This window comes from Triturus cristatus, chromosome 11, assembly GCF_964204655.1.
Source record: "Triturus cristatus chromosome 11, aTriCri1.1, whole genome shotgun sequence".
NCBI lineage: Eukaryota > Metazoa > Chordata > Amphibia > Caudata > Salamandridae > Triturus > Triturus cristatus.
In genome coordinates, this window is record NC_140594.1 from 632,496,249 (window position 1) to 632,517,625 (window position 21,377).

Sequence of the window (21,377 nt, forward strand, 5' to 3'; positions counted from 1 at the left end):
ATGACATGGGGGCCATGTAAAGGTTTATGCTTTTCCACGCCGCTAATTTTATGTCGGTATGTGAAAGCAAAAACTGGTTATTAGTTTGCCCACTCTAAATAGGGCAGGCAGACATTCAGCCAAACCTCCAATGGCTGTTGGAGATGCATGTGGGCAGCAGAGAGGGAGTAGCCTCCACCGTCTACATACTGAAGTTAAGTCTGGCACTAGATGAGGAGGGCGGAACTTCGCTTTGCTGGAGCGGCTACTTTGTCGCCTTTGCGGTGAGTACCCTCTTTTCTAAAGTCTAAATCAGACCCTTGGTTTCATCACACTTCAAAATTACAAAATATCATGCCTCCTTCAAGCTTTCGTAACTGCTGATATATATTGAAATATTTGTGCAGTTCATTCATAAGTAATTAAAAATGTATATTGTGTTAGACAAAACTGACATCCTACAGCCATTTCTTTCACTCTCCCTGTACCGCAGCAATATTGTCAGATAGTTCACCTTACGAGATACTCTAACATTACAGTTAGAAAAACGAAAGCAAACTCAAACCTCTATGTTAAAAGACTAAGCAGTAATTTGTCAGAAAACATAGCCTCACATTTCACCTCTGTATTTGAATGCACAATAAATGTGTCGAGATAAAAATAAAATTTAAATGCATCTTTATTGCTGATTCACCTTCTGAACATCAACATTGCTTTTTCAGGGTACTGCAGCAACCCCTGCTCCACTCCACGCGCCTATGCAAATGGAGCAAAATCAAAACCAGATGCCCTATTTGTACTTTATACTCCATTTTCAACATCAGTTTAGCATCATCTACCACTAATTTGGGATTATAGCACTTTCTTAGCCTGCTCGTCTATTTGGTATGGTGCTGGCATTTCCATTGGCTGAGTGAAAATGGTTGCTTGGTTGTATTTGGCTAAGTATCATTAGTAGCGATGTGTTAACTGTTTGTTAATCCGAAAGATTAATTTGATCCTGCTGAAGATCTTTATTTTATCTTATGCTGACGTTTTGATGTGCTGAATTACTTTGTTGTATTTTGTTCAGCTGGCAGGCCCTCCTCTCCAAAGCCAGCCCTAAACACAGCGGGCTTATTTACAATATTTTGGTGTAGGGCAGAGCCCCAAGCCTTATAGCTGTGCTGCTCTACGTCAAAAGAAAAGTGCAGGGATGCACCATATCTACAAGATACAGTGCATTCCTGTCCTTTCTGCCAACGCTAGCGCACAAACTGTTGCTGAGCGCCAGTGCAGGCACAACTACACCATGGTGCAAGGGTGTCTGTGGTGTTGGCATGATTGTTTTGATTCAGGAAGGGACACCATCCTGCACAAAAACAATCAAAGGAGGCATTTTCCTCCTTCTATGTGTGCTGTAGAAGGCAGCACACGTGAAAAGAGGAAAAAACTAGGAGAATAAACATTTCCCCTCAGTAATTGCGCCTTTTTTTACTGCCAGCCTTGCTTCTCGTAAGCTAGGACTGTAAGTACAAAATGCGTGAGTAAGCAACACTTGCGGGTTTTCAAAACAAAAACAAAAAAGGCATTGTCATTTACAATGCCAATAGCTCAAACTCTTGCAAATGCTAGACTATCGCATTGCAAATGCTTGTTTTACCTTCTCTATGGTTCAACCGGTCTAAAGGCGGCCGATATTCTTGTTCCAAGGCAGTTAGCAATTTGTAAACAAAATCAGAACAAACTTTTATATAGGCAAAGGTAACAAGAAAAAAAGTCTTTCTCTGAGAGTTTTGGCAGCGGGAGAGGAAGTTCGTGGGGGCTAGTCGAACTGCGACTTCTGGTTGCGGGAGTACTCTCTGCTGCAACAGCACAAAAACAACATGGTGACTTCAACAAAAGGGGCAACAACAGCCAGCAGGCCACGGTGCGAGGTGTCACCAAGTAGTAGAATTGGCTGAAGGTGTGCCTGTCTGCTCTCTATCCTGGGCCTGGCTGGCAGATGTGTTCCTTTTTCAGTTAGCGGCACTTCATTTTACTGCAGCTGCCGCAAAGTGCCGTTCTGGATAGCGTGCCAACTGCTTTAAAAAATATATAGTAGGGCGTGTGCCCAGTTAATGGTCAGCCGCCATTGAATATTAGACAAGCTGACTTCTGCAGTGTGGTGCATGGGTCAGATGAAGCACCGTGCTCACTCAGGAAAGGAAGGCTCACTTTGGCAAAGCTCCAATAAAAAAATAAAAAATAAAAGAAGCAGCCGCCATTGCTGAAGCCAATATCCCGGGAGTGCTGTATACATGAATTAAGAAAATAGCGCTCCCGAACTGCAAATAAAAGCTAGAATGTAAGGACACATGTAAAAGGGGCTGCCCTTATGGGAGGTAACAAAAGGAGAGAGCAAGGTACTAAGGAAGGATACTAAGCCTATTGACGCCAAAAAAAAGCCATTATCTACAAAGAACAGGAAGAAGCAACTGCAAAGATGAGCAGAACATGGCAGAGCTTAATGCCCATGAATACAGCATATTTTGAAGAGAGAGCGCAGGCGCTGCCTAGGCGAGACCTAAAAAGGGAAATTAGCTTTCTCCAGCTTGCTACAGACCCATCTCCCTTGTTGACTCCTCCATGAGTGTGCTCTTTTGTCCCGTCTTGAAGCATGGGCTCAAGAAAACAATATTCTGTCTGAAGCCCAGTTTGGTTTCAGACTGGGATTAGAATCTGTAGATCAAGCATTAAAACTCTAACTTATAATTAGTAAATATTGGACATAAAAAAGAAGGGGGCTCTGCACTTGGCCTACATCGATTTGTTAAGGGCTGTCGATCTTGTAAATCGTGACAAATTATGAGTATAATGGAGAATATGGGTGTTGATGCAGATCTCCTCATTTTAACTCACCGTCTTCATCACAAGCTAAAAGTCACAGTGCACTTTGGGCCAAGAGGGAAATGTTCCTCCCAATTAGATTTAATAAGAGGAATGAGACAGGGCTGTATTCCTGCCCCATTTTCATTTCTACTTTATATAACTGGGATAAGCAGCCATTTGATTGGGGTTGGTAAGAATCTCCCTAAAATAGGACTACATACTATTCTTTTCGATGCAGATGACGTGGTATTGCTCGCCGCCCGGTAAATAGCCTCCAAGGTTTACTTGACCATTTAGAGACCTTTATAAATAAGTTGGATTTCAACATAAACTATGGTAAGTCGTATGTAATGATCTGTGGGCCTATCAATTCCGAATCAAAGCGCCTAGCAATGGGGGCATACTATTAGAGAAACCAACTAACTTCACTTATTTAGGAATGACTTTCAGATCATCTCTCCTCTGGAAATCCCTCCACCTGACGAAATCACAACAATTTAGTAGGAACATTGAAGCGATATTTTGTTTTGCCCGGAAACGTAAGCACAAACCAGTAGCCGAGATGCTAACCCTTTATGAAACAAAATGTATCTCAGCAGTCCTCTACGCAGGCGCGGCCCATGGAGGGAGTTCCGTGGGGCGGAGAGGTGGGGCGGGGGAGGGGCAGGGTGGGCGTTACTAAAAAACGGAATATGGATAATTGGAGGTAAGTAAACAATTAAATAAATAAAACGTATTTCGTTGCGCGACCTGCATCGCAAAATGCGATGCAGCGCGCGCTACGAAATTTATTTTATTTATTTAATTGTTGACTTACCTCCAATTATCCACATTCTGGTTTTTAGTACCCCCCCACCCTGCCCCTCCCCCGCCCTGCCTTTCCGCCCCACGGAACTCCCTCCACGGGCCGCGGCTGCCTCTACGATGCATATGTTTGGGATTATTATCAATCAGAGGCCTTCACCCGACGTTTTTTGGCTATTCCTAAAAATAGTGTAAACTTTGTGTGACTGAGGAACTGAGTTCACTCTTTGTTGAGGATTCAATTGCTATATCTCCCCCTCTTTTATGGATAAAATGTTGGTTAAACCCGGAGGCGCAACTAGTAAGATCATGCATTACTGATTGTTTATCTTTAGATAATGCCTCTGGGATAACTTGGTTTGCACTTTTGAGGAGTATTTGTGACAAATTTGGCCTAAGTGAAATGCTTTTAAATCCACAAAACATACGCCAAAAAAGAAAGCGTTTTGCTGATTCCCGTTTAAATGTCAGATTGCAGAGAGCACAATGCATGCAAAGTGTTGACTTATTTGCAGGTGGTGACTACTAGAAATCTTCAATGTTATTTATTATGGATTAAAAACCGTACAGATAGGATGTATCTTACTTTTTACAGACTGGATTTAAGCCATTTTAAATTTGCATTTCCATTTCAAAGCCTTTGGCATCATGGCCTCCCTCCTTGCAATTTCAATCGTACTGAAAAACAGAAAACATGTCATTTTATTCTGTTTTGTCATATGTACTCAGTCCCCAGATCCTCTTTTTTAAAACCCGTATTGATCAAGGCACATATGAGACACTATAGGCAGGCTCTGGAATGTATACAAAAAAATGTCCTCTTTAGAGATCTGTTTTGCAGTTTTAAACTTTATTAAAAGCACACTAGCCATAAGAAAGCGATATGAACTACTGGTTTTATAAAAACAGTATTATATGAAAATCATGTAACATTTTTAAATTGGAACTCCTGTTTCATTTGGCTCAAATCACTTGATATTTTGGTGCCATTTTGCATGTTTACAGTTCATTCATGCTCTTCGCACACGCATTTTATTTGGTGAGATTACTGACAAAAATTATTCTTAATCCTGCTTATTTTATTGTATATATTGTATACACTATTCTTGATATTCTTATGCCATTTTGCACGTTTACAGGTTCGTCATGCTTTTTTCACATGCAATCTTTGAGATTACTGACCCAAATGAATTTTTATCTTGCTTAGTTTATGTATATATCAAGCTCTCTGTGGGCCATATATAGGAAGCCAAATACCGGTCGGTAACGGCCGAAATTCGGTAAATATCCCGTTACCGGCCGGTATTGAGGCACTTGAGATGTAGGTGGCTGATTTCTGGATTCGGTATTTACCGAATCGGAATTTTAAGAAATCGGTAAAATACCGATTCGATAAATACCGAATCCAGAAATGCTATGTAGGGGGCACTCAAGTGAGTGCATAATTGGTGTCTGGATTTGTTATTTACCACCAACTACAAGTTGATGGTAAATGACGAATACCTTTAAAAAAGCATTTTTGTGCAATTTGTGAAGTGCCATGTGGCAGACATACATGCCCTTAGGGCATGTATGTGCGCCACATGTGCACACATGCACGAATCAGGGGTGCAACAGGGTGTCAATGTGACACCCTGCCACCCATGATAATGCCTCCCCTATTACCGATTCGGTATTTACCAAATCGGTAATAGTAACTGGCTTCCCATTCATTCCTATGGGCCTCCAGGCCCATAGGAATCAATGGGAAGGGATGCATTATTACCGATTCGGTAAATACCGATTCATAAATACCGATATTTACCGAATCGGTAATGATTACCGATTAATTACCTACATACTATTTACCGATTCATAAATACCGAATCGGTAAAATTCGGTATTTATGAATCGGTAAATGTTATGCTACCTACATATGGCCCTTTATGTCCTAAGTATGAAATGTCTCAAATATTTCTTATACGGCTCACTCCAGAATAAAAATTGTTCTGACTGACTGGGTGTTGCATGGTGACACCCACAACAACACACATGGAACGCCCCTTCTAAGCAGAGTAAAGCATTGACTTACTCCATATTCACTATTCATGAAAAGCCACGCAGGGTGGCTTTGCATGGTCTTGTAAATATGGACCGGCACACTGCGCCTCTGCAGCGTCACAAAAGTGACGCTCCGGCAGCATAAGATGCTGCAGGAACATTGTAAATATGCCCCCTTGTTTCTAGATGCTATGTTACAATACATAAGTACCATAACTTCATAAAAATGGGGATTTATGTTTCTGTCTAAAGAGATACATAGAAAAAAAAAATTTTACGATGTCTTCCATCGTTTAATTGGTTTTACCATTCTCCTTTTCACTTGCCTCAGTTTTCCCCGAAACGTATGTGCCATCTGAGCTTTAAAACCGATAGTAGGTGTTTAGAATTAACACTGTTACTTATTTCTATGTTTTCGTATTCCTTCTTTAAATTTCATTCAAAGCCACATATTTCCAAGAAACGTTCTAGGATGTCTGTTCTTTTGACTTCATGGGCTGATATTTTAGATGTTAATGTAATTTTTGCCGTCCTTTTGCGTTATCTGAACTTTGTCTGTGTGCTGAATGCATTCCACCTTCCATGATGTGTGCCTCTGGCCTCCATTTTAGGCTCACTTACTAATAGTATTTTGACTCTCTCATATTGCTGTGCTGCAGGGTTTGGAACCCAGGAACCACGGTTCAAACCCGGGTCTGGCACTTGACTGTAGATTGTGCAATTTTGGTCCAATCACTTAATCTCCCGCTACTAAAAACTGTAAATATGGAAAATCATATTTAAATATACTCAATGTAATAAATGCAAATGTGTAAATCCCCATCTGGTGTGTGCAGTGCTCCATTGCTGCTCAGCTAGTAAATAACAATACTTATCTATGTAGGTATATGCCCTAGGTCTTCTCCCTAGCCAGTTTCTAGCTCCTACCTCCTCATCAGAGCTGCTGCTTCAAGGAATAATATGCCAACCATTCATAGGGTCATTAACAGTGTATGTTGGTGAGGTACAAACTGCTGCCCTGCCCTTCCCATGTTTCCCCAGAGTAATATTGATACCTGCATAACCACAGAGGAAAGCCTGCTCCTCACAGACTTTACAGTGCCTGCAACTAAAGTAATTATTAACCAAGTTAGCCACCAGCCCACCACACCCACACATACCTGTACAATTTACAGGCAGATTGCAGTGACTCCCTACCAGCAAAGAGAGGGACGTGGGTGCATATGTGACATACATGTAAAGAAATGCAAGTAAAGCTCTTTGTCTTAAAATTAATAAAATATTGTAGAGTACAACAACTCAGTTAGTATAGGCCTATCTGTTTTGTTTCGAGCATTTTTCAAATATTAAGATTTTGTATGTATCCGCAATCTAGAAAACATGACAATATGCAATGTACGTGTAAAGGATTATTCTCAGATCAAGCCAGGAGATGTAGATCACAGACTCATTTCCAAATGTTCCTAGACAGTAAATATATGTTCAGCAAGAGAAAGATATATATGGATTAGTTGTGTCCCAGTCGTGGAAACAAAAACTACTAAACAATGCCTCTGTACTTAAGAAAATGAAAGGGTTGCATAATCGCTCCTGTTTGTGGAGGTTTTGATATGTAGACAAATTATAGGGATCTGGTTCCACGGCCCTACAGCATATTTATAGATAAGTTGTACCACGCAGAAGCCACTAAAACCAGACAAAAACAAAGGGTAGTCAAAACTGTATTTAAAGAGGATCAACGCAATCCCCATGAAGGTTAGAGCGAAGCACTCTTTAAATGGGAGCACTGAAATATAGTCCACAATTGGCATTGCTGTCCCCTTTACTTATGCAAACTGGGGCTAGGAACAAATGCAACTCATTCGAGATTTCTGAAAGGTTGACATGGTGGAGTCTGCGGACAAACATAAGGGAATAAAAATTCCCCCACTGCACATGCTCAAATGCTCCCTGGCACTCAACTAAAATAGAGGTCTCACTTCTGTCCTCTTTGTACAGATACAGCATGGCATCAGCGAGGCCTCTGCTGACCACAGGTCAGATCTCAAGAAGGGAACTTTGTGGTGTAGAACGCTTATGCACAATGCCCTCTTTATACTTCTTCCATGGTCCAATAAAATATCCTACAACCGACCGAATAAGGCAAGAGACAGTTCTCATCACTAAATTATGCATGCAAAGAAATTAGAACAGACGGGCAACTAATGTTACATTTGTGCAGGTTGCGGGCAAAGGCACTCATTTTATGGACCAGGAGTTTTTTTCATCATCGGACACTGATCCAGAGCAAGAGAAAGACAGTAAGAACAGGGAGAAAGGAGAAGGAAGAAAAAGTTATGAAAGTTAAAGATGTATTTAGAGCGAATTGGTGCTATGGGTTTGTGCAATGAGCACTTATCTTTTCATGGCACTAATTACAATATAAACAATGGAGCCCCCTTTCTCTGAATGCACTTTGTGTAGCTCGTATGTAGTGACATCTCTAACAAAAGTACTGTTGGAAGGCTGTTTGTCTTCCCAACAGATGAGAGATAGACAAAGACTTAGAAACTATTCGGTGACCAGCTTGAGATATTGAGGCACTAGCTTATGCTACCGAATCAGATCTGGTGGCTTAGTGGACTAATGCTCCCACTGTAGGGGCCTGTGTTTAACCTGTGACCAGCGGATCCACTCAGCCTTTCATCCTTTTGAGGTCGATAAAATGAATACCATTGAGTTTGGTAACAATTAACTTGTTATTCAGTGCCAAGATGCCCTTCTGGGCAATGTGTGCATTACAAATGCATATTATGTTAACAGAAATTCATTACAAAATAAAGATCTCAATCGTTTGTAAGCTTTTGAATGGTTACTAAATAAACAGAATGAGATTTTCATCCATGACTAGGCCGAAATGCTGAAAATGGTTAATACAACAGCAATAGGTCAGAGGAAACTAGGAAGGGAAAGAAAGGGAAAATATTGACAACAGCAACATGGTTGCAAAGTTTTACAAGCTTGTGGTAGAAGAGGAGAGGTTGAGGTTTCTGAGACTCCATCTGGATGTGTGCATCAGTATGTGGATTTAGCTAAATAATGGGTTTATCTGTTCCAACAAGGCAAAAGAGATGCCCACAAGTCTGGATCCCATGGAGCCAGAGGCGTGCAACAAAACATAAAACCAGTGTTAGGAAAGCATTACTGGTAATATGCCAACTTAGCAAAAGAACATAACTTAACCTGGCTAAACACATTATTAAATTATCAGGCGGTCTTGGTTTTGTCACTGTGTTATATAATGGGAACTTTGTAATCTTTGGTGCAGAGAAAATTTCAGATTTATGGAAACTAGGAGTTGGCTATTATTTGAAAGCAGGAAAAGGTGGATTGATTCTCCATAAGAACTACTGATGTATGAGACCTTCAATTGCAAATATTAAATACTAGGAAAAATTGAGTTCTTGGCCTAACACCTTGCAGGGATTGGCCAGTGATGAGAACATGCAGAACATGATTTACTCTTGTTCCGCTGTAGCAAAGTAATGTTTGAAGCACATATTGCACATCTGTTAATTCATTTAATGTTTTCCAGACAAGCGGATGGGTTTTCCATGTGAGACTTGCTGCCTTCATTTCCTGAAACTATGCCCATAATAGAAAAAGAAAAACAGATGACACCAGAAACAATCAACGAAAGATCAATGCTACTTGTTTTACGATCTGCTTTGTGAAAAGATTGGTAAAATGATCTTACCTGTCGGTATACAATAAAACAAGATTTTCTTGATCAGAAATGCTCTGTATTGATTCTTTCAGCAGCCTAACCTTTTGGCCACCACCGATTGAGTTTACAGTTTCTCCACCTGTCCAGTTTTCTCCTAGGCCAAGAACCTGTGGACAATCCAGTTGCAATAATTCAGTTAAGTGAAAGTGAGCTCATATACACTCCATTATTCACGTTAGGCAATATAATAACCTCGTCCCCTTAAAAAAATATATTTTCATTTACACATTTTACCAAGCTTATTCTTTAGGCTTATTGATTTAAGAAAAATATTTAAAAAAAACATGTTCCTACTAAATTTAAGAGTGAACAACCTTAGTGAAGTTGGCTTTCAGAAAGCTATGTGTGTTTTTTTTAAATACTTTGCAATTTTCCCCCTGGTCACTTTTGGCAGGTCAAGTCTGCTGAAATGTAGGGTGGAAAATTACAGAGAAACACAGAATTCAGGATCTTAGTAACCAAATTCTGCATGCAGTGCCCCGTTTCTGAGTTAAACATTGGAAGATGAGGGGTTTATGAAACCCAGCAAATATCTCATCTTGTGGTGTCTGTAGTTACGGGTCCGGTAAATAAACCACTCTGCTAATCATAATTGGGGTATTTGTGATTAAATGCGTTTAATGTATGATTTCAGGCAGACAAAATATAAATCGAAAGAGTCAAAAACAAGGATATAATAGCAGGAATTACAAGCCGAAGTACAGTTGCAGCACTGGAGACAAGATATGATTCCTTTGGGGGGGGGGGGGAAGAGGCAAAATGTAATTTAAATGGTAAAATGCCCAAGCCGTTCCTGCCATACCCCAGAAATGTGCATTATAATCTCTTTTAAAACCTGGTGGTTCCTTTTTATCTATTTTTAGAGACTATTGTCATTTTAATGTTTCTTTGTCACTAGACAGTAACATTTGTACATTCAGTGAATGAAGGCTAAAACCACTCAGCCCCATTTTACTGTGGATGATAAGGGCTTCATCCACAATAAAGAACAATTGCTCCTTTCGGATTCTATGAAACACATTCAGAAAGATAGGTCCATAGTCTGTTACCATGCCTTTAAATTTGAAATGTACCTCTCTAGTCCGTAACTTAAAATCTTGCATAGTATTTAAATTGGTGACCGGTCACTTTTGTGTCCTCGAGCGCTAAGTCAATACTCATTTTGGATTTCACAAGAAATATACCAGTCGTGGGCCCTCAAACTTCAATCATTTTGGGATACTTTAATTCTTATCAGCAATAGGTGTCTTGGCCAAGCCTCCTTGTAAAAGCTAAGAACCCTTCCTAAAACAAGATAGGTGAAAGCCCTCATTTGGTCAACAGGTCTTTAAAGCCAACAAGCAGTCACACTGAGAGATCTAAGGGACTGATTTAGAGTTTGGCAGAGGGTTACTCCATCCCGAACGTGACAGATGTGGCATCCACCTCATTACAAGGTACATAGGTTATATAGTGCCCTTGTAATGAGGCAGAGGGGAAATCTGTCGCATTTGTGATGGACTACCCATCCACCAACTTTTAATGGGGCCCTAAATCAGGACTGCCCATTCAAAGCCAGCAGTAAGAATAGGGCTGATGTATTTGTATCTGTTTAGTGTCTCGCCCCCTTTTGCACAGAAATTTAACGTTATGTCAAGCTATGCATTTATTTAGAGCAATGCCCGCTACACTTCTGGGCGCTGTAAATATAACCACATAGCCAACAGCTGAGACCACAGAAACATGCTAAATTAAAACTCTCACAGGAAAACTGAAAAAGAAACATGCAAAGGTTTTTGACATTCGACTTTATAGGCCATTACCAAAATACTTGTTTACAACATTCCCAGAGGCTCTGTGCATTGGGTGCTTCAAGCACTGACCAAGGAAAATAAAAACTACTTTTGCCCAGTGACTATTCCTAATTTACAAGAAGAGACATTCAAGCTTGAAGTGGTCAGTCAATCACTTAATCAATCAAAAAACTGTTCGGCTACCTTGCAGCCATAAAAGTACAGAATTGTCAGTAATACATATATAAACCAGAGTTCAGTTATTAGTATTTGTCATAAACTAGCTGGTTACAATATTCATGTACAATTTTTTAAAATGAAGAATAGAAAAATATGTAAGAAGAACCTATTTCAAGTGCTACGGGGTTCTAAAACATTGCTACAGTACATCTAAGCTTGCGATCAAACAGATTGAGGACAGCATCCCAACCAAGGTGCACTGAGCATCTAGAAGGCACAACAGCCCGTAAAAACAAACTTGTGTAAAAGCACGTTTCTTCAGCTTGAAGTTGTTAAAAAAAAAAAAAGCAGTATAAACTCAAACTTAAAAATAAAAATAAAAAAAAAGCAGTGACTAAGTGCAATGCGTCAGTTTTCTAGACTTATTTAAAGGTATTAAAAAAGATTTTAGAATATTTCTGATAAAAACTATAAAAAAAATGTCAAATGCAACATCGACTGTTTAAAAGCTTGATTACATAGGCATGCCAGTGAGTCTAAATTATGCTGAAAACCTAACGGGAAGCAGAAAAGGTACTTTATTGTGCATGCCCGAAAACAGAACATTAAAGAGCATTCCCATCTTCCTCTCAGTGTGCACAGATAATTGCTAAGAGTGTTATCATGGTTCACTGACAAATAAGTAGAGATGGAAGTTTTTGGAGTGTTAGCGCTTCCTTTTTCCTGGCCATGAATTAGCTGTGATGTTTGAACTTGCTTCCATCCCATTGTAACACATATGTCCGTGTTAGTAAATCCCTGTGAAAGGCCAATAACAATATCAAGGCCTTTATCACACGGTTGGCAGTCTTTTATTATATCGCTTGTTAAACGTCTCCTCATTTTTCCAACTCGAAAGCCATAACTACGGGGTCAGATTTGAACACGGTCAGCTATATGGCTTAGCCCCAGCTCATTATGGCAGATGAAGTGTGAAGTAGAAAGTGGACAGATAGAACCTTTCGACAAAAGCGATTTTCCCCTATTTGAAATACAGAGAAGTCCCAGATGCCCCAGACTCCCACCCCGAAGGTAGCAACCGGTACACATTCCATGGAATAAATTTGCAACATGGGAGTGAATGCTTGACCCCTGGTGGGGCTTGGGGGGTGAGGTGGGGTGGGAGGGCAAGCTGAAAAGTGAACCAACCACCTTAAATAACTTGGCTCCACTCAACTGTGTTTGGTGTCCATGAGCCAGTGGAACTAAAGACAACCCCAGGTAAGAGAATGTATTAATGTTGTAAAGGTTGTTTGTTACTACCGAAATACTTGTTAATGGAACATGCTTTGGGTTGCAGGCCATAATGTAGGATTTAAAAATTGATCAATAGTTGCAATGCTCTGGAGGTGTGTGTCAATAAAACTGCATCATCTGCATGTAACAGAAATGGGCATGTGGTGCCAAACACCACACGGACATCTAGTATGCAAGATGTTAAATGGGTCCCAAGTTTATTTATATACAAGAGAAACAGCAGAGGAGCAAGCACTCACCCTTGTCGCACCCCAAAGTGGTCAGCCATTATAAACCATAAAACATTTTTATTTTTATTTGGCTGGAGTTAAGTGTAATTTGCATAAGAAATCATGAGACCAAACATTATTGGCTCATAACACTTATGGCATCCTTACGATGAAAGTTAGAAAGCATTCAGACCGACTTCTTGTCGGAATCGTTGCCAACCGGCTTGGTTTCAGAGAGTCCGACCGACCGATTACGATGTTTCCGAACACTGTTCATTCGGACTCCCATTGACTTCAATGGGAGCCTGGCTTCCGACTGACAACACAGGCTCCCATTGAAAAAAGAGGTGGTTGTGAAAACCCTTGCACCCTGTAGAGGGCACCCCATGGTGCCTACCACACTGTGCATGGTTGTAAAGAGGGGTCCCATGGGTACCCCCACGGGTCCGGGTGATGGAGTGCCTGCTACTGGCCCCCAAAGTCAGTTTTCGACAACCTTTTGGTGTCGGAAAGACCGATTCGGAAAGGCTGTCTGAATCAGACATCGTAATACGTCGGTCGGAAACGCGGTCCATAGTCCTATGCAATTCGACTCCGATCAACTCGGATCTCCGAATGCTGGTCAGAACCGAGTCGAACAGACCAAACAGTTACCTTTCCATCATAATCGGTAGGTCGGAAATGTTTCAGAGTCGGTCAGAAACATGGGTTCCGACACGGGTTAAGAGAATCCGAATGCTGTTCAGAGCCTCTCCAACCAACATCATAATGAGGTCCTGTATGTGCATAAAATGCACTAATAGACAGGAGAGTCTAATCACACACACATAATTCAGGGGTTTGGGACTTAGCTGTATGCGTAGGTACCAGTGACACTATCACACAACTGTTGTTGAGTGGTGTGTTGGCCATAGCAATTAAATGATCCACTCCAAGACAGTACCCCATCATTGGGGTACTATCACAGAGTAATATTCCACAAGAGTAAAGCGGTTCTGGTGTGGCAAGACAAACTGGTAGAGTGTGAAAAACATCAGTATAGCTTCCCATTACGTAATAATGCATAGCACAGCACTTGGTAATACAGACATGCTGAAAATAATATTTAAGCAATTTGCCAAGTACACTAATATCCAGGGTGTGACACAGTTAATTATATCTAGCTGTGAACTTTCCATTTATATTTAATGCCTGCTATATCTCGGTAACCAATTATCATATGATTAATTTAACAGCCATGGAATCACAGTGATAGCTGAATGATTGCAAGTATGCTGCACACACGTAAAGTTGCAGTGTGCAGGAGCTATTGTCTCCTTAACTATTAAAAGTACTGCTCCACTGGGAACGTTAATATACTGGGAAGGGCTTAGATTGTAAGAGGATCAACTGGGGGCACAAGAGAAAAATTACTCAACAAATGGGAGTGACAGAGGAAAAGAATTTGTCAAGAAGTGCTACATAAATCAGTCTTCTGGATGATGCTCTTCAAAGCATATTGATCCCATAGGCTGAAGATGTGCCTATTTTACAAGATAGTGAAGTCTTGTAGCAAAAAAAGAAAAGTCAGGCAACAACATGTGCCAAATATGATTAAGTCAAAAGTACCCAAGCAACGTAACAAGATAGTGTAGTGGAGAAGTCAGTGTTTTAACTAAAATTTTGAGATGTGCTATTAGACGATTTAAATTGAGCCTTTCAGACAGCGCAAGCTGTATGGTTGCAAAATACCTATTGTAAGTGGCTTAGAGACCACCAACTGCTTATGAATGGTTGCCTTTATTGTCACTCTTATTTGCTTGCTTTCTTTTGATAGCTTTCCATATTCATCCTGTGTTTATCCCTCTCCTGGAGCATATCCTCTTTACGTGTGTCCTTCCAATGCTCACTTTTAGGAGACTTGTCTTTTTCTGTTTAAGCATTCCTCCTGAATTCATTTGTTTTTCAGCTCTCTCCCTCTTTTGCCTCTCCTCCCAACACCCGCCCCCACACTCCAGGTTGCGGTATCCCACGTGTTGCAAACTCTCTTGTGTGTCTGCTAAACTTCCTGCCTCCCCCACACTACATGTGCAACTAACATGCATCTCAATTGTTCTGGCTTTTTGCTGCTGCCCACTGGGGTTTGTCTTTTTTTGTTTAATTTGTACGACCCCATCCTACATAGATCCCCCCTTATTCCTGCCTCTCCTCCCTGTTGCTGCTGTCAATTTGAGTTACTTTCTTTTAACAATCTTTACAGCCCCCAACCAGCTCCTCCCACCGCCCCCCTTTCTTAACGCCACTCAGTGACATTATCTATTTGGCCAAGCTCCTTGGTTGATCACTGGACGGAGTACTGGTAGGTGTGTTTTTTTTCCCGCAAATCTAAGAGGAATTTCAGTTGTGCTGGCTGTCTGCCAAGAGCATGCATTTTTACAGCACTGTGTGTTCTGTCTGGATTGTGTTAAACTAATGTGACCCACATACTCCTGCCTTTCAATGACTGTACAGTGAAATTCGATGTGCGAATATAAAAAGCGGCTGCCATGCAAGATGTGAGCTAGTGCACTGTGTACCACGCAGTGCGTGTGCATATCAGCTTATAGAGGGAAACAACAGACTCAAACAAATCCAGAGTATGTCAACATGGCAGACCTTGCTAATCATGTTGCTGCCTACTCTCTGTACGTACCCTACGACAGCCTGGTGCCCTGTTCACAGAATAACAGATTTGGCAGGTCTGGTGCTGTTGGCTCAGCTCGTTGTACCAGGAAAGTGAGTGTTTTGGTGGGGAGACAACGGAAGCTTTCTTGCTTATCCTTACTCAAACCAGCAACATTGGAGTTTACAAGACTGGAAAACATGACGCAAGTTCGGAGACTGGCCAGTGGTGGTGTTTTGGAGGGGGTCATGGGTGATAGCCGTCAGACCCGTAGAGGAACTGATATGACAGCCACCCAGTGGTTGGATTGCATTAAACACAAGTATGGGAACTGTGAGGCTGTGCTTAAAGGGGGGCGGGGTGAGTGAGCGCGAGGGCAGGGCAAAAGGCATTGCTAAAAAACTAAATATTATGTAATGCTGTTTGGTCTTTCACCTTCGGGTAACTACATATAAAGTAACGCATACCGTAAATAAAAATAAATCCAAGTTAAGTTAATCAGTGGGAAATGCACCATTGTACATTATAAAAACCTCTATCAGTTTATGCACTACAGAAGTCTGTGCACTCTATAACCAGAGATCCACTGAATTAAATCTTGGTTGGTGTTGTGGATAATAGTGGCGTGTGCATGTTTAGTGCTGCGAGGTGCCAGTCTGCGACAGAAAGCACTGCGAATGCTTAAGTAATTATTTTTAGCTTGATTATAAACAGTATAGGATAGGATGCTACAAAATGCGCAAAAGGTTTAAAATAAATAAAAGTGTTCCAAAATATAGATGTTAGTAATACACAGACAGTACATATTGCTATTTCTTTTTATATTTGTCTTTTAAATTCACACACTCCACACAGCTCAGCTGGTAATTCCCTTGCAATAGTACTCAAAAATAATAAATCTGCCTCATAAGGAAGCCTCAAGTGATTCCATCAATTAAAGACAATACCTGCCTCCAAACATCCTTCACATTTGCAGATTGACTAGTTGCGAACATTTACATTTCTTTCAGTCAAGCAGCCCCCATACACTAAAGAAGGCTTGTTAAGCTGTCTACCACCCCCTCGGTTTCACATCACAAGAGACGACCTGCCTTACACTTCAGCTGAATTATTTGGGCTCTTGGAACTAACCGTTTCAGGACGATTGTCTTTACACAACAAGCATTGGCATAGCCAATAGGTCTCGCCTTTGGGACCTTATAAGTATTTAGTTATGCAGCACAATATCATTGGTACAACAACATCAACTGTTGCATGGCTAAACACTTATAAGGTCCCAAAGGTGAGAACTATTGGCTATGCCAATGCTTGTTTATTTTGTATCCCATTTTTCATAACTGTAAACCGGGTATTCTGACAATTGCAGGCTCATTTTGATCTGCACAGTGTATTTTAGTACGTAAATAATTATTTTTCTTATTCTTCCTCTTATAAGTCCTAACAATCTGTGGTGGTAATGCCCTATTTTGCCATCTGTGGAAAGGTTGTTTTCTGTGAAAGGGACATCGTAACCTGTAAACCTGGATACCCACATGTCTGGGACTAGGGCCTGAAGTTTCACAACGTGTTTTCTTCCCCTTTCCCTAATGCCCTGCTTGTTTTATTTCTATAACTCTTTACTCTTTTTCTAGGCTTTTCGATTAAAACCAGATTGTAAATGAAGACAGTCTGTATCACTTGATGGTGGCCTTTCGAATGAGTTCACAGATTGTGCGGACACTGATTTGCAAGTCCACTTCCACCCCCTGTGCAAGGAGTAAGGCCCTCTGATTGGCAGGTTTACCCCACTAGTGGTTTCAATCAAGCACTATTCACAAGAGCGCCTCATATTCACTGCAGTGCCTAGAGAGGATTGATTTAGCGCATATTGTTCTTATGGGGCAATGCCAGATAGAATTGGTATAGCGCTTCATACAAATGTTGACGCCCTGAACGCTTTTCAGGCGACGATAGAGGCTGTGTGTTTGTTGTGCTTGGCTGGCAGAGTAGGCGCTTATTGTTGCCTGTGTGGTAGGCGTTGGTTGTGTAGTAGTGAGTTTCAGAGGGGCGCTAGCGCTACAATCATGTTGTGGTGAACTTTTAGCCGCACTGAAGCGTGTTGTGATGCGGAAGCGTAGGAAACAGCCACACTTTCAGAAACATACAACCAGGCCTCTGTCAGAGCGGGGCACGTGTATAGAAGCTGCCAGCCCTTTACTGCCCTCCCTTACATCAGCTAATAAGCTAGCTCAGTGGGTTGAGCACCTGCTGCAACGCAAACAATAACCACGTCTGTGCCTTATTCAGGGTTTAATGTAATTCTCAGCGTGACATTTTCCGGCTAGCCCCGGGCTGCAAAAGCCTAATCCTGACTTGAAAGCATGTTCTCTCCCGGTTAACCCCTTCAGTGCCCATGACGAGCTGGACTCGTCATGGGCCGCGGTGGCGCTGTGCCCATGACGAGTCCAGCTCGTCATAGACCCCGCCCGCTAATGCAACGGCCGGCACTGGGCGGGGAAAGGGGCGGGCACTGAAGGGGTTAATGACTTCGCTCAGTACTCAATTAGATTTGGGAGCTCTTGAGTAGTTATCTAGGCTGCTGACTCATCTCCAATCTGAACCTTATCGGAACATACGATCGCCTTATCTTTACAAGAACTCTGCACGGACCGTAGCAGCAAGATAGGAAACGGAAGAAAGCCCGGGTGGGGGAGGGGCTTGGGGCCCAGTGCTGCCAGAGCTTGTGTTCGCGAGCGGAGCCTACTCTTAACTGGAGTGGGGGAATGTGTGACGAGATTGTGATTGTATTTGCATTTATATAGCACTTACTACCACCGAGGAGGCGATGGAAGATAACTTGCGCTTCAAGTGCTATTTCTTTATAATTTGCCAATAAACTTATTTGTTATCTGTAGTTTGTATAGTGTGTGTCACCCGTTGAAGTTTTTGACCCTTACAGTTATTTTTTTGAGACTGTCACGACAGGAGGGGGAGAAAATTTGCAAGAGCACGAGTGCGCGAGGGTGAATGGGGGGCTGTCCGAAAATTGTATTTGTTTCCTGTAATAACATTCAATAACTTTAGAACAATATAAAACTATCACAAGCATTGGCATAGCCAATAGGTCTCGCTTTTGGGACCTTATAAGTATTTAGTTATGCAACTGTTGCATGGCTAAACACTTATAACGTCCCAAAGGTGAGACCTATTGGCTATGCCAATGCTTGTTTTCTTTCTAATCGCGGCACCAGTGCTTTACTTTTAACATTAAAAGCAAAGCGCGGGTGCCATGATTATAGCAAAAGTAAAGAAATAGATGTTTGTTTCTATTTCTTTACTTTTGCTATAATCGCGGCACCGGCGCTTTACTTTTAATGTTAAAAGTAAAGCACCGGTGCCGCGATTAGCAAGCTAAAAATGCTACCGCTGGCCACAGCTTACAGTGCATGTGCGCGAGTGGTGCACGCGCAGCAGTAATCACGCCATATGGCGCCCGCGCACATGCACTGCAAGCTGTAGCCGGCGGTAGCATTTTTTAAAGTCCTTACTAAAGTCTCTCCGAGCAGCGCATGCGTGCTGACTCAGTGAGACCTAAAAAGTAGGTGAACTGTTTTTCTCAAATTAAAAAAGTATGGGCACGTCGTGCCTTCAGATCCCGCCCACCTTGACTACTGCAGCCCCCATGCTAGGGTGTTCGTGTACAATTACACAGCGCTGCAGATTTAGGCACTTTCACTCCAACATTTCCAAAGGATGCTGTTTAAATTCACCCAACAAACAACTTCGTGGCTCGTAAAGAACAATACAGTGGCCAGTCCAACGTTTCAATTGTAGGGAGACGGCATGGCCTTTGTTGCAGTGTGAAGGTAGTTGAAGCCATTGCCAGGGACTGGGGAAGATTTTTTCTAGGAACTTACTTAAGTCTTGAGCGACTCGATGTAAAATTGTGTGTCTCTATTATAAATGCTAGGGAGACAGTTTACTATTCAGGGAGACTTTTCGGAATTCATGGAACCCGTTCCCTCGCCAGTCACCTCACCTTTGCCGTTTAACAGTGTGTTGCCTCTCTCTAGTGCAGAAAAGACGAGGATTAGACTGTGTGCAGATACTTTTGGATTGCCACTGACAGTTTTGCATCCTGTTTTCAAAGGAAGATTTGAAATAATACATATAGCATCGGTGTATAGCTCTCTGCCTTAGATGCACACCTGCAGATACGCAGTGATTTAGCAATAATGCTCCATCGGATCACCTGCTTCAATTGACTTCTCTCTTCGGGGCAATTTTCCAAGCTTCCTCCCCGAATCCACCAAGCTCCACATAACAAATGCCTGCTTCCTTCCTCCCGACACTAACCTTAAAACAGTGCCAGATCCCAATCTGCTGCTCCTGCACATCACTAGCACCACCACAATGTAATATCTCAACACAGATGCTTTTCGCAATTTAGAACTTTCTACACACTGGCCAGAGTCCTGTTCATAATCGTCAGCCTCAGACTTGTATTTCACAATCTGTCAACACCCTTTAAGCATCGTTTGTAGCAATATATCCCATGCAAACATTAGTTTTTGTTTGGCAGCCCAGACTGGCCCTGTTTATGTGCACGCCATTATTTAATGTTTATGTGTTCGAGCAGTGAGGCCAGACTTTGAGGAAAAAGTACAGAGTTGACAGAAAGGATTCCTCGATTTGAACTATACCATTTGGCCAATGTGGGCAAACTGACGCATGGACCAGTAGGCTATGTGATGTAACACTTGAGTGGTATTGGTCAAAACATGTAGTGTGACATTTTACAGCTGTTATAATCCTAGTTTGGGAGTGAACACCGAAAAGGATGGTGGGAAATGAGGGTTTAGTGCTTGTCCTGATAGTTAACTAGGTCACGTGACTGCAGAGGGGGAGATCCCGGGCTCATCAGAGCACTGTCAGCAGCAGAAGAGGCAATAGGTCATGATGAACAGGTTCAGAAAGTGACTCTGCAAACCCAAGGTAAGTCTCAGTCCTGTTCAGCCTTCCACATACACAGCACTTCTGCCATACATGGCTGCCAGTGCCTGGCTGTTCCTCCATTCATTGTCTTTATTAAGTGTAAACAGGCAAGCAACGCATCTACCAAAATGTGGTGCATGATGGGTTAGCTTTTTGTTGTTCTTTAAGGTGTGGCTATACCTACGGCTTTGGGAACCCCTCAAACTTCACTACAGTGATGCTTGTGTGCTGATTGGCATGAGTCCATCAAGTAGTGGATGTCTGGTGATAGAAATGGAGCTGGAGACACCAACTCCCACATTATAGTCAAGGCGAAGTAAAGCGGAGTATACAAACCCAGCTAATGCGAAGCCCACCACCCTTTACAGACTTTCATTCTATGTATGTGCTCACCCCCTTCTGGGTTATTATTACCTTTTTAGTTGTATGTAATAATAGCTTGAACGCACAGACACCCAGTCACACAGGTGCCCATGCATGTGCCTCACTATCGGAACTCTTCTTATTCTGAGCCTAAGATCACAGCTGTCTCCTTTGTTGTTGTCAGGTCAGTGAGATTTCACCCTTCCTCCCTCTCTCACACCATACATGGGGTGAATTGATTTTACATAGGTAGGAATTGTACAACGAAAGGGGCATTTCCTATGTTCTATCCTCAATATTCTCAGTAGAAATGTATTTATTGGCAGGCTCAAGGCATAGAAGCACATCTTAGCACTCGTCTGCCTTTTCTTAGCATGAGGGACTGATTGATTGTGCCTCCAGTGGTTGTTACTGTATTTCTGAAAATTGTTCACACCTCATTTACAAAATCACAACCTCTCCTTATTTGAAAGTTATTCTCTTGCAACCTAAAAATACCTAAC

At 41.8% G+C, this 21,377-nt stretch overlaps 1 protein-coding gene across 2 annotated transcripts in view; it reads right to left on the reverse strand.

Moving 5' to 3' along the window:
* The window catches only part of PLOD2 (procollagen-lysine,2-oxoglutarate 5-dioxygenase 2), a 357,685-nt gene that overhangs the window by 209,887 nt on the left and 126,421 nt on the right, over window positions 1-21,377 (reverse strand). For both annotated transcript variants that reach the window (XM_085634099.1, XM_085634100.1), the window contains exon 3: window positions 9,410-9,546. In XM_085634099.1, coding sequence (XP_085490225.1) covers window positions 9,410-9,546 — 137 coding nt within the window. The remainder of the gene's footprint in view (window positions 1-9,409; window positions 9,547-21,377) is intronic.